This window comes from Antechinus flavipes, chromosome 2 (genome assembly GCF_016432865.1).
Source record: "Antechinus flavipes isolate AdamAnt ecotype Samford, QLD, Australia chromosome 2, AdamAnt_v2, whole genome shotgun sequence".
Classification (NCBI taxonomy): domain Eukaryota; kingdom Metazoa; phylum Chordata; class Mammalia; order Dasyuromorphia; family Dasyuridae; genus Antechinus; species Antechinus flavipes.
The window spans coordinates 426,335,285-426,349,591 of record NC_067399.1 but is presented as its reverse complement, the minus strand read 5'-3'; the positions used below and the strand labels follow the sequence as shown (position 1 = coordinate 426,349,591).

Below are 14,307 nucleotides of genomic sequence, written 5' to 3'. Positions count from 1 at the left end.
GATTTCAACTCAGGTCTTCTGGCTCTAGTTCAATACACTTTTCACACTTTCCCTTGATTTATATTTTGTCTCATTTGCCTATTTACTAGGTGCTAGATAAAACTTCAGAATTGTTTTGATCTGCATTTATCTTATTATGAAAGATTTTGAGCAAATTTTCACATGGTTAATAGTTGCTAATAGTTATATGGTTAATAGTTATAACCACTTATCCTGTAGGATAAGGCTTAGGAAATGGCTTAGTCTTATATATTTCTGTTGATTCCCTATATACCTTGGATTTCAGATCTCTATTAGAGTTTTTTGATGGAAAGATTTTTTCCCTCCAATCTATGTTTTCCTTTCTTATCTTACCTATTCCTTCTGAAAAAGGTTTTCAATTTTCTGTAACCAGAATTCTCTGTTTTATGTTATGTTATCCTTTCCCCTATGTTTGGTTAATTCCTCCCAGCTTTAACAATAAAGCTGATTTCTGCCTCTTCTAGCTTTTTTTTTTTAAATAATGTGATTTTTTTGTAATTTTTGAAGTTTTGAACTGATGTGATATATGGTAAAAGAAGGTGGTCTAAATCTAATTTCTGGAAAATCACTTTCTGGTTCTCCAAGTTCTTTATCAGATAGGTAATTCTTTACATTCTCTATGTTTTTCAATTTATTTAATACTGAAATAAGTTCAGTTCTTCAGCTATATTTTAGCAAAACATTGGACAAGATACAGAAATAGGCATTGGACCATAATACAATTAAGGGAATCTGGAACTTGTTGAAAGACAAGATAAAGATATCCCTAAATAGTAATCATTAATGACATAGAAATACATTCATCAAACAAAACTAAAAGGGATAGTTTATGTATTTGGATAATATAAATCAAAAAGATCCCAACAGACTAATAGTGTTAGCACACTGTAGTTAACACTGTGGATGGAATCAAATTTAATAGTGAAGAGGGGACCCCGAAACTCTAAAAATCCTTAAAGGAGAAAATCTGCTTCAATTCTGTTTCAATGAGGGACCCTGCCCCCGAAGCACAGTTTCATCCTTGTTATCTGGAGGGGGGGAAGGGGTTCAGCTCAGTCCTGAAACTCATTGAATTCAATTCAAATTCCAGCTCAAGCTGAAACCCAGCAATGAGCATATTTGGGACTCCATCCACGAGTTCCCTTCAGCTAAAGCTCCCATTATAAAAGAGCCAAACTAAAACCCTCTCTTTTCAGAGGTTCCAAACATGCCATGCTAGGTTATGCCATGCTATGCCAAGGAAACCTCTGCCCACTGGAATAATATTCACTTCCAGTGTTATCCTCTCTTTATCCTCACCTATTTCCTTAACCAGACTTTATGTCTCTCTGTCAGGATTTCTAACCTTACTTCCAATCCCCATAATAAACCTCTTTTATCAATCTAGGTTTTCGGGTCTGTAAATTCTTTTATGGAGAACCTCTGCGCTACCAGAAGGGATTCCCCAAAACTCCCTACTCTTGCGCAGAATCCCAGGGATTGCAAGGGAGTCAAACCTATCCATTTGGTTCCCTGAACCCCTAACCTGCCACTAGGCCTTATCATTTAATTCCCTGACCACCAGAAACCCTAATCTTATTTTAGTTTCCTAAATCTAAACCTTATTAATAGGAATAAATGTAAAGATTTATATTTAGGTTAAAAAAAAAAAAAGCACTCAACTTTCTAAGTGCAAAATGAGGAGATGTGACCAAATAGTACTTAACCTAAAAATAATTTGGTGGTTTTAACAAATTGTAAAGTTTTTACTGGATCTTAAACTTAATGAGTCATGAGTGTGAATGCAATGTTAAATTGCAGTAAGAGACAGTGGAGAGAGACAGACAGAGAGAGAGAGAGAGAGAGAGAGAGATTGACATTGACATTGACATTAAAAGATTAGGGAGATGATAGTCCATATGTATTAGGCCTTGAATAGACCATATCTGTAGTATTCAGTGTCCAGTTCTGAGTTCTGAGTACCACAGTTCAGGAGGAACTTGATCAATTGGAAGGAGTCCAGATGAAGGCAATCAGAATAGTGAAGAAAGTTCTCAACGTTATACCATCTGAGAAGCAGCTGAAAGAATTGTAGATTTTTAATCTGGAAAATAGAAGACTTTAAAAATTCTTAATTTTTTGTGTGTCATGGAATCTATCAGGCAGTCTGGTGAAGCTTATGGACACTTTCTCAGAATAATGTTTTTAAACACAGAAAATAGATAGGATTGCGAAGAAAACCAATTATATTGAAATAGTTACCAATGTCAATATCTTTATATCTTTATCTATATTATTCATAAACTCTAAGCTAAGAACCCATGACTTAAAGAGAACATGATAGCTATCTTAAAGTTTTTGGAATCTCAGCTTATAGAAGAGATGTTAAACTTGTTCCACTTGGCCCCAGAGGGTAAAACTAGTAGCCACTTCATGTAAGTTGCAGAAACAGATTTTTGTTTGATGTAAGGAAATGCATTTTAACACTTAAAGCTGTGTCAGAGGAGGCTGGGCTACAGAAGGTAGTGAGTTCTCCTTCACAAAAAAGCTTTAAATAAAAAAGGTTTGACTGGTTGAGCAGGTTCTAGAGGGGATTCTTGCTGAGCTTCCGTCTTTCATCTCCAAGATCTTATGAGTAGATCTTTAAGATTCCTTTAAGCTCTAAAGTCTATGGTTATTATATTTGCTTCCCAAATAGCTATAGCATTTGAACTGACAAGAGGAACTTGTTCCTCGTCTTTCACCCACAAGCACCTAATCTAATTAATATAGCCAATATACCAATGCTTAAAGCTTTGGATAGGGGGCTTGCCTCCATCAAGGTTGTTATATGTAAACTTGAGTTGCAGACATTGCATATTGTATATTACCCGGGACATTTACGTAGTAGTTTGTGATATGGACAAGATAGCAATACCTAGTTCGAAATAAACACGTGACAGATTCACAATGGCCATTCCCTTTGGAAAAAGATATATTTATTTAGGGGAAGAGGTTACAAACAAAATGAAGAGGCAAAATAGGCACTCTCAGAAGTGGCAGATATGAAATAAGAGTTGGGAGAGCATATAGTTAGCAAGGAAAAAGACAAATTTCCCAGGGGAACTCACAATTAACCAGGAAAAAGAAAATATTCCATGAAGGGAAAATAAACTATTAACTGGCAGGTTAGATTGATCAGAGTGAGCTAGAGTAAGGAAAAAGACACCATTAGATAGAAGGCACTATGAGAGAGAGAAAGAGAGAGAGTACCTCTTAGCCAGCTTAGTCCTAAAGAGAATTTAGCAAAGATCTTCATCAGCAGCAGATCTTTTATAGGAGAAAAATAGCCTTGGGGGGTTTTCAGGGAAAGCAGAAAAGTAAAGGCTTGAAATCAAGAAGGATGGGTCAGGAACCATATGACAACTCAGAGAGGGGTCAGGAGCCAGATGTACTTGCCTAAAGATATGCTCATCAATAATTCAAAAGATTTTCTGAAGATATCCAGAGGTTGGGGGAGTAGACAATGGTAATAAAGAGTTTCTTCCTAGATAGTCTGGGAATTATCTGATAATAGCTTTTTTCTGACAGGAGAAGAGAGTAAATTACATCAGTTGGTACAGGGCATTTTTCCCTCTGAAAATGATTAGTGCTTAATTATGCCTAGGACTACTTGTAGTTAAATCATACATAAATCTTCAGAACTAGAAGAGACTATGTATATTCCAGAGGATGTAGTAGAAGAAGACCTGGGCTCAAAACTTAGTTCCACCATTTACTATCTGTGTGATCTTGGCAGTCTTTAATAGGATGAGGACTAGTGAGTCACTTCTAACCGTGAATTCTATGATCCCTCATTTTACAGATGACTTCTAGAGATGTCTAATTACTTGCTCATGGTTACACAACCTAATAAATGTTATTGTGGGAGTTTTACCACAAATTGCTAAATCCAAGTTCACTACATTTTCTACTATATTACACTAATGCTTTTAAGTGAGCCTTGAGCAGTTAGTTAAGAAAACAACATAACTTGTATATTTATTCTAAGAAATTCTAATAATTTTTAATAATGACTATAAGTGTTCAAAGAAGCAGAAAGAAAAAGAAGCTAGTACATTTCTCTTCACAGAGCTAGTACTCAGGAAACATCTTTTTTAGGCCTAGTTATATTCATTTTTCTTTTCTCGTAAAATTTCAGAAAAGGACAACTTAAATGTTCATATGGAACTATTTAACTCTTCCAGCACTGCTCAGAAGACCTTGATTCAAGTGCTTGAACTGCCACTCATGCTTTGAACTGGGTCAAGTCCTTTAATTCTTCTAAGGATCTTATTTTCTCTTCTGTAATGCAAGGCCTTGGGCTAAATCAGGAATTCTTCACATGGGATCCATGGATTAGTTTATTAAAAAATTTTTAAACAGTATTATTGGTTTACCTTGAAAGCAATACATACACACACACACACACACACACACACACACACACACACACGGATCCAGACACTTCATAAAACTGCCAGAGGGATCCATTTGATACAAAAAATCTTAAGAACCCCTGGACTAGATCTTGGTCCCTTCCAGATCTTACTTGATAAACCTGTGATCTGCCTCTTTTAAGATTTATCTAGCTACCTTAAAATCATTCATTTTGAACTGATATTAGACCTATTTCCAATACCCAGATTCTGACTCCATCCTTTACCAGAAACTATTCCCTAGTTTGGTCCTTTTTGGAATTTTCTTCCTGAGAACAAATAAATGCCTTTTATTTGTAACTTTTGACTTTAATTGTTTTCTGTGTAAAACCTGTTAGCTCTTAACAAAGTCCTGAATTAATTCATAGCTCTGAAAGAGTGTGGTGTTTCCAAAATTCCATTTTTCTTTTTTTTTTTTTTAAATCCTAATCTTTTTGGTAGGCATACTGTGAGTTACAAATGAAAAGTACAGTTACATACTGCAATATGTGTTAGAAGCAAATGGATAGCAGCAATAACCCAATGAACAGGCTGTTTTTTATTAAAGAATATACAACTATGGCATCCCTGAATCCTAAACTGTAAAACAGTATCTGTCACATAGAAAGTGCTTAATAAATGATGATGGGCTTGACTAAAATCCTTAGAAGGTTGAAGCCATTGTGTACATTTCTATTTTCAGTATTCTTATTAAGTACAGTCCTGGAGCAGCTCCAAGCAACATCCACTTTGCTGAATTTTTCAAACCCTCTTGTTTGAGCCTGAGGAGTCAAAGAAATTAAGTTTTGAGACTTCTTCCTGGGCATCTTGGATACAAGGGAAACAAGCTCCCAAATAACTCAAGAGATTTACAATGACCAAGTATGATGCCTCTCAATTTTAAAATATATAATTATATATTGTGACTGCAGTTCCCTTTCAAATGCCATTATATGAAAAAGGACCAATTATGCCTGTTTTTAAAAAATCAGACTGGCAACTGGCAAATTAAAGAAAAACCCAACAGAACAAAGCAATGTGTAAATTATAAGGGCAACTAGGATGGTAAAGGGATTAGAAACCATATTATACAAGGATCAGTTGAAGGACTGGGAATATTTGACCTACAGAAGACAGTGTAGGATGGGATGGGAAAGGAGAGACAGTCATCTCCAACTATCTGAAGGAAAGATCATCAAGTCAAGTGGGATTATACTAGTTCTGCTTGGCACCACAGAAAGAGATTTCATCTGCCCAGAAAGAAAAACATCCTGGTAATCAGACTTATATAAAAATAAAATGGGCTTTGGGTGAAAAGTAGAAAGGTAGATTTCTTCAGAAGTTGAATATTCAGGTCAGAATTTATCGGATCAGTTGTAAAGGGTGTCTACTTGGAGGAAGCTGAAACTTAGATGCCTACCAAGGTCCCTTTTCAATGCTGAGATTCTAAGAGTCTTAAAATAATGTAAGGGCTAATATAAAGATTCATAAAAGAAAAATTGAATTCACTACACTGTATTATAAATTAGGACAAAATTGTTCTACATTTTGAAATTGCTCATGTTCATACATATGTATGTATACATATAACTCTCTATATACTATAGACACACATGTATACATATATATGTATGTGTGTATTATGTATATTACATATTCTATTTATCCTGATTTTCTAATTGAAGGATGAAGGAAGAAGCCAGACATTGTCAAGAGACAGTCACAATGCTCAATACTTGGGTTCCTGCACCTAAGTTCTCTTTCAGTGCCTTACTATGCCTTATTATAGCATGAAAATGAGCCTGGGTTCTTGGGGCTATAGCAACAGATTATAACTCTGGGGCAGAATCGAGCAGTCTGGAAAAGCTTCAGGTATGGACCTATGTTTGTTCTTTGAAGACCAGTCCAGCTAAATCTGGAGAAGCTCTTATTAGAGGTCTGACCCAAATGATGAATTCTTTTGGCCATAGTAACCCATGAAAGTGTTTAATCTTGAAGTCCACTTTACTTTGTACATGATTCCAATATCTATCTATCTATCTTATTTATCTACACACACACACATATATATATTGTCTTAAGAGATGTGTCAGTAAATAGTAGCAAGTAGCATGGGAAGGAGGGGCGGGAGAAGTGAAAAGGGAAGGAAACACACATGAGGCAAACTCAGTTCAAAACCTTTTCTTTCCATCTTTTTATTTTAAATTACAAAGGACGTTGCATACACTGACGAGTCTGTATCTGACTAGAAGTGCAGAGGGGCTGGAAAGTGACAGTAAACAAAGTCAAAATTTGAGTTGTGTCTTTTTTTCTCTTAAAAGAAAAAAAAAACCCACACAACTATTAACCAACATTTAAATAGAATAACTTTTAAAACAGCTCATGCGTTAACAAGGTAAAATTCTTTCTAAACAAGAGAGACAAGACTGATTCCAATAAAAAGTTTCTTAGCTCCAGTTGGAAAAGAACTACAGAATATTTGACAACATTACAAACAGGACTCCAAGCAACTATGCAAAAGAGATGGCCACAGTGTATGAACAAATGCTTGGAATTCTTGACCTTCCCTCCCTCTGTACCCCCCCAACTGCAGCTTCTAGGTTCTGTCAGCATTAGAGTTCACTGTTGACCACAAATTCTAACCTACAGGTCAACTCTATTATAGTGGGAGCCACCATCCTAGGGAAGAAGAATCAGAAAGCAGGCAGTGGAATACAGTGCCATGAGAATGTTTTCCAAAAGCAGATACAGTACATACACACATATATATACATCTATGCTTTTTGGTTCTTCAAAAAACAGTGGTTAGAGAAGGAGGGATCAGATGAGATCATCAGTCACACTGCCATCCAACCCAAAAATCATTCTTCCTGTGTGTTTTACACTGTTACACTGTTATGGAAGAGGCAAACCCGGTTTACCCAAACTTGGCACATCAAGATATTCAACTTGAATATTCTCTGTTAGTCACCAACACTCTGACCCTATAATACCAATTAAAAGTAGTTTTAAAGAGCTACTTGTCCTTCTCTCAATAAAAGTGGGAATTTGGCATGATAATTCAATTTATAATTCCTAAGTCTTTCTGTAATTCTAGTCAGTTTGAGCAGTGGGACTGTTTCAACACAATCACCACTTGCTCTATGGAAGCCTATGACATTCAGTAGTACATTTTCACCATCTTTATCCCATACTTTTTTTTCCTTTCAAATGAAAAACATTCCTGTAGTTGACATTCATAGTTACATATCATATTTAAGATATTAAAAAAGGATGGAGTCTTCTCAAAATCATAATGCCCTTAGTAAGATTACAAAGAATCCACAATTGTTGTGGCACTGTGTTTGAAACTATTTGTCATGATCCTTGGGAAGAACAAAAGTAGCAAACTGCATTTCTGTGCAAAGTTATGAAAATGGCCTCAGTTCCCCATGAAACTAATTTTTTTTGACAAAAACTCTATTAAGAGGATAACTGAAACCATCTCCTTTAACACTGAAGGCATAATTCAATTAATTCTCAAAATTCAAGTTTCAAGACTAGAGTGATACTAACATTTGTGTTACATAATTAGGCAAAGCTTCAACAGAACTTAGGAAGACTATTAACAAGAATGGGAACATAATATTACTTTGTTAGTTCCTGCTGAAGGCCACTTGAATTCATTTCAGAAAGTTAACTCAAAGCAGCTAAAAATCTTCATGTTAAAAAGATTTATGGAATAAAGAAAAGCACATCCATCTTGCCATTTTGGTGAATAAACTAACAGCTTTATTAATGAAGGCAAACATCAGATAATTGTATGAATATTATATATATATATATATAAAAAGAAATCCAAACTGACAGCATTGTATTTCAAAAGTACTATACTTCTGTTTCTTTAAAAGAGACTTGTCATCTGTTTTAGAAACAAACAGAAACTGGTACTCTTCTCCTAAAAAAATTTGTGGAAAAATGAAAGTGAGTAAATTTCAAGCTGATGAGTTGAACATACCTTTCTTTAAATGCAGACTATTTGCTAATAAGCAAAAAAAGTCAAGCATCAGAAAGAAGTTGTATGATAAATTCATGAAAGTCAGAGAAAAAGGACGTAGTGGAATTATTGTTAACCCTCTCCCCTCATACTCAAAAGACCATTCAAAATTGGTCTTCCATACAAATATAAAATAACTACAAAGAGAGAGGGGAATTTGAAACCAGACCCATCTGAAATCCTTCATGATGCTTTTTTATTACAGTTCTGATTCTCTTTCCAAAAAGGTCAAAGAGTTAAAAGACTTAGGGAGTGGAAGGGGATGAAGACATTTAGTTCTAAAGGTACAAGTAAGGCACAATATAAAGCCACATCATAATCTGTCATGAAGGATATAGGAAAGGACAAGAATCATACATGGTACGGTAGAACAAGCAATCATATTGATTGAAAAAGTGTGGCACCCAATTCAAAACTTTGACAAGATCTTAACAAGAGCAGTTGGACAGCATGCTTTAATATGGAAACAAACTCTATAAAGAATCCAGTGTATCTGAAACAAGGTTTTTTGTTTTGTTTTTTTAAATCATAGTAGTACTAGAATTGAAGTGTATAAATTGCTTTTGAATGATGGGATTATTTGAAGTGAATATTCACAATGCCTCCACTTAAAATAAAATCCAGGACTTCATTATGATCTGCATACCATGTATGAACACTGAAAACCTTTAGAGAGCTCTTCTCTAATGATCTTCATCCAAAAATACATGCCACAATTTCCAAAAACAGAACATGTACAGTTGTTGGGGGTTTTTTGTTAACCCTTATAAGATTTGTTTGTGTGATAAGTATACACTAAATGTATATATTTTAATGACAATAGAGGAAGCAGATTATTACTGGCATTAAAGTACGACCATTTCTAGACGGTTTTAAATGCCACAGAGTCCCCTGGTTAAAATGTAAAGCTGCACAGCTTGCCTATGTCATCTTTACGGTAAAGTTAAAACAGTCAAAAGATTTAACTTTACTCTACATTTTACTGCCAGGTTTTATTTAGATCAAGTATCGCTGCAGCATTCTGACCAGCCCAGATTTAGCAGCAAATGGCAGGAATCATATAAAACGCAATCTTTTTTTTTTTTTAACAAAGTGCTTTTCTAAGATATACATACATATATAAATAGGTACAAAATAAAGTGTCAACATTAAAAAGCTCAACTATTTAAAAGCTTTTAACTATTTAACTTAAGTTGTACATATAAAACACTGAAATGAGAGAGTAGGGTAATCCACTACATGGATTTTGAATTTTTTCTTTTTTTTTTTTTTTTCTTTTTTCTTTTGAAATGTGAGACCAAAATCATATTCTGGTTTATAGACAGGAAAAAAAAAAAGATCAAAATAGAGCCGCTAAAATGGGTCATTTTATAAATCAATCAGCTGAATCTCTATCATGAAAGTGATCTTCACCTGATTGTAAAACTGTGGTATTGGCAATACTTTTAAAATTTACCAGACACATTCTCTGTATCTTTCCAAGTCATAGACTTGTACTTGGCCTTCCTTCCCCCACACCAAAAAAGCTAACAAAATTTTCAAAACCAGGTTTTGTTTGTTTTGTAATCTGTTTACTCTAGAGTGTGCTCTAATCAGGGATGTTTCTATCAAATGTATAGGGAAAACACCTGCATCACAGTTTTAGTGCAAGTGCTGATGACTTCCCCCCTTGGAGTTTCTATAAAGTTTCATGATACTGTGCGTGCACTATAGGAACAAGGTACAATATGTTCACATATTACTGGGTGTTTAGGATTCACTCAAACCTTCATACTCTAAAGCTTATAAAAAAATTTAATTAAAAAAAAATCTGATTCAGTTAAAAAAAAAAAAAAAAAAAAAAGGAAACACAGTACAAATAAATTGTACTTAAAAAATAAATACTCCAAGGGGGAAATGGGAGGTCTCTATGACTTTTCTAAGTTTGAAACTTTTCAGTACTTTTATTCTGGTTGGATAGATTCTTTAACGTGGTTTAATCTTCTGTCACCACCACCCTCTCCAGTAATAGCTCAAACAAAATCTGAGCGTGAATATGAAGAGGGAAGGAAAATTAGGGATAGCCCAGGGGGAAGGTCCACAAACCCAGAGAATGATGCTGCCTTGACATAAGGGATTTCTTATACCTCTTAGGTAAAGCTTTAACACAGTTTAAACACTGACTAGTGAAGCTGACTTTTATATGAGCAAAAGAGCACCTAAAAACTAAATGTGTTAATAATATCTCTCAATCATAGAAACTAGAATTAACAAGAATAAGTCACATGTAAGTTTGAAGAAGCTAGTTTGGAAATACCTGTACAAAAATATAAAAATCTATAAATTTTTTTTTGTTTTAAGCTTGTGTTGATCCTTGGAAATATTACATGCACAATAATACATCAATTGGAAAAGTGGCAACTAAAGAATTAGATATTTGTAGCTTTTTCTTTCTTTACATATATATATACAAGTACAATAAAAATAATCTGTATTTTGGTTGTTTGGTGGAAGTATACTACAACAAGCTAAATAAACTTTTTAAATCCTCAAAATTGAAAACTATTTTACCAATAGCTTACTAAAATGCAAATATATTAAAATTTCCTACAATAAGTGCAGAAAAAAAGATTTACAAACTCCTAAATGGCCACCAACTTATCTACTATGGAAGCGAACTAGAGGAACAGCAAAATAATATTTGTATGTATGAATGCTCCTTCTGTAGATAATTGGACCCAAACAGAAATAAAATTCACAGTTCAGTAAGATCCCTAACCCTGACCTTTTGATTTTTTTCTTTTTTTTTCCTTTTTTTTTTCATACATTCAGTACAGTATCATGTAAGCTGTGCAAAACTTTACTTAGACTGGCAGTTTGCCATATCAGTTGCATTTGTCTTTGGTACAAAAAAATAAAACAATCGCATTAATGTGCAAGTATTTGTCTTCTTCCGGCCAAGTACCGAAATTGAGTTTTCTAGAGCCATCTTTTTTTTTTTTTTATACAATACACAGACTCTGTGGCATATATCTACATTTCAACATAGTCCTATATACATTCAAAAAAATTTTAAGAGTTGGAACAAAAACATTTAAACCCCATAATTTTCACCATCTATACATCTTGTTTTTCCTCATTAGGGTTATCATACAAAACATTACCAGTTTATAGCTACAGTTTTCCCCCAAATACAAGGCACAAAGAATATGCTTTTTTTTTCTTGCACGGACATATATATATATATATATATCATATTGAGCTCTGAAAATTAAAGTCTAATATGGCACACTAGCATGAATGCTATGTGTGCTATGTACAAGTGAGATTAATGGTTGTGGGAAAAAAAATTAAAACACAAAGCAATAATTCTAAAAACAATCTAAACTGACAATTTTTAAAAATGCTTCCTCTTAATTTTGTGTTGTATTCAGAGCATAAACCTGCCAGAACATTTGGCATTTGCTAACATTTTCACTTGCAGAAACAAGTTTGACTTCTATAGATTTTGTACCCTGGTCCTAAATAGCCACTTATAAACATATAAGTTTCCACACCGATGCCAGAAGCAGTTTTAATTATGGTTTATGCTCTGAAAAATGCTATAATCAAGTATTTTGGATCATGCTTCACTTATACTACTTAGTTATTAAAACAATGTAACCTAATTGTAAATGTTTACATAATGCTAAACTGACATGCAGAACAGAATGAAATTTTACAATGAAGAACCTGACTGAACACAGACATAATTCTGACCAGAGAGTAGTGGTCAATTGAGGCCAATTACACTTTGGATGTTGGTATTCTTAGTCCTACTAGGCCTCCAGTGGGGTTTCCTTCTGCAGTCTTCTCTAACACTTGGTTCACAAATTCTGAGGTTTGTCCAGCAACTGGTAGGCCTGAAGAGAGAAATGAACAGCTACATTCAGATGCTTACTCTTTAGATGACCACACAAATTACTTGCCTTCCTGGGTTTTAGGTTCCTCATTTTTAAAATAAGAGAGTCCCTTCTAAGTCTAGGGCTATGATCCTAAAAACTGGGATGGTGAAGTTAAGGAAGGAATTTACAGTTTAGTTCAGGGCTATAAGAAAATCAGAATTGGCTCCTTGGTTTAATTTTGCCCCAAGAGGATACTGCTCTGATCACTTCTATTTCTTCTATTTCTATGAGCCAGAGAATAATTGTTCTCAACCCCATGTGGATATCTGCTTATTTCATTTGGAACAGAATCTTTAATGTTTTATGAATTAGATAGCAAGTAAAAGCTAAGAATAATGGTTATTCTATCATAGGACAGAACTTTTTAGAAAATTGTCACAGGTTATTGAATGTTTTGTTGTTCTTTTAAAAAGCAATTGAGTTTAATGTTTTCTACTTCTCTAATAAGAGAAAACATTAAGTAGCTTTTTGAATGTAGCCCTTCAATGACTTTTTTCTAAGGGTTCATGGTGTTAAACGAAAGGTTAAACTTTAACCCCGTTCTAATCCTAGGATTAATATCATTAAGATATAAAGTTAGTCCCAGCTGGCACTGTCTTATATAAGGATTTGTAAAAAGTAAAACTCTACCCCACCCCCCAACAAGTTATTTCTGTTCCTTATCATTTCTTAATCCACAGGTTCTAGCAAATCAATCTTCAAACATATTTTTCCAATTAAAAATTTTTTTTAGCTTTGTGACACAATTTTTTCTAAAATATACCATATATCCTTCCCTAGCCTTCCCTATCTTTCCTTTCCCTGTAGAGTATAATAAACATAATCAACTCTTGCCTTATGACTCAGAGTCAATTATTATTTATCCTACTGGGCTATATTGGGATGGTCTCAGGGCTTAATTATTTTTTCCCACTTGTCATACTACTTTTCTTCAGGTACTCTCATACTGGCCTACTCATGGTTCCCTAATCTTCTCCTTTTCCTTTCCCTCCTCTGAGTCTAGCTATTATTTGTGTAACTCTGGACAAGTTGCTTTCCCTCATTAGTACAATAAGAAAATTATATTAAATAATCTCTAAGATCCCTTTCAACTCTAAATCCCCAATTCTACGATCTTTTATGGATCTTTGCTCCCTATACCTGGAACAAATTTCCCCTTTCATTTCTATCTATTGCTATTCTCCCATGTTAAAGTTCAGTTCTGATGCCACAGTCTCTTAAGAGCCTTCTCCAATGGTTCCAGTAGACATGATCCTTTCTCTTTGAATCTTTCAGATCATTCTGATCTTTCCTATGAATTTATAATTGTCTTGTATCATAATTATTTCTATACCAGTCTCATTATTCATTAGATTAGAAACTATATAAGGATAGAAACCAGTTTTCCTCCCCCATTCCTATAGCAGGTGCTCAATGTTTGCAGAATTTAGGAGGCTGAGAAATATGGGATTGTTTGCTCTAACATTAATGGCCCACAGCTATTGATTATGAGCTGTTACTTCTCTGTTAATGTCTTTGCCTCTTTTGGCACCCCATCCAGTCCTATTTTTCTGTTTCTAATCTGTTATGACCTGCGAACCCAGATGACTAAGTTGGTTAAAACTGTATAAAAGGAGGATATTAAACAAGTTAATGAGCCCTAAAGGAAAATCTTTTCTATGGGGTAAAGTATGGACTCTTAAGGCAGCTAGTAATGTTTCTTTTACTTTTAAAAGTTGAAGAATTTTATGATCTTGTCTTCCCAGGTATGTTCCAGGAGGCTGAAGTTACCCAAGTATTATTTCTAGATAAGAAGAGGAAAACTCTAATGATAAAGTAAAAAAAAAAAAAGACAAGATAGTTTGGCCTTTGATAAATTTAATTAGCATTTGTAAATTTATCATTTGCACCATATAAAATGTCTGTTAAAAAT

The 14,307-nt window shown here is 34.2% G+C and overlaps 1 protein-coding gene across 2 annotated transcripts in view; it reads right to left on the bottom strand.

Moving 5' to 3' along the window:
• Positions 1-6,602: 6,602 nt before the first annotated feature.
• The window catches only part of CREBRF (CREB3 regulatory factor), a 48,609-nt gene continuing 40,904 nt past the window's right edge, over positions 6,603-14,307 (bottom strand). For both annotated transcript variants that reach the window (XM_051978915.1, XM_051978916.1), the window contains one exon: positions 6,603-12,353. In XM_051978915.1, the coding sequence (XP_051834875.1) occupies positions 12,238-12,353 (116 nt within the window). In that variant the 3' untranslated portion in view covers positions 6,603-12,237. The remainder of the gene's footprint in view (positions 12,354-14,307) is intronic.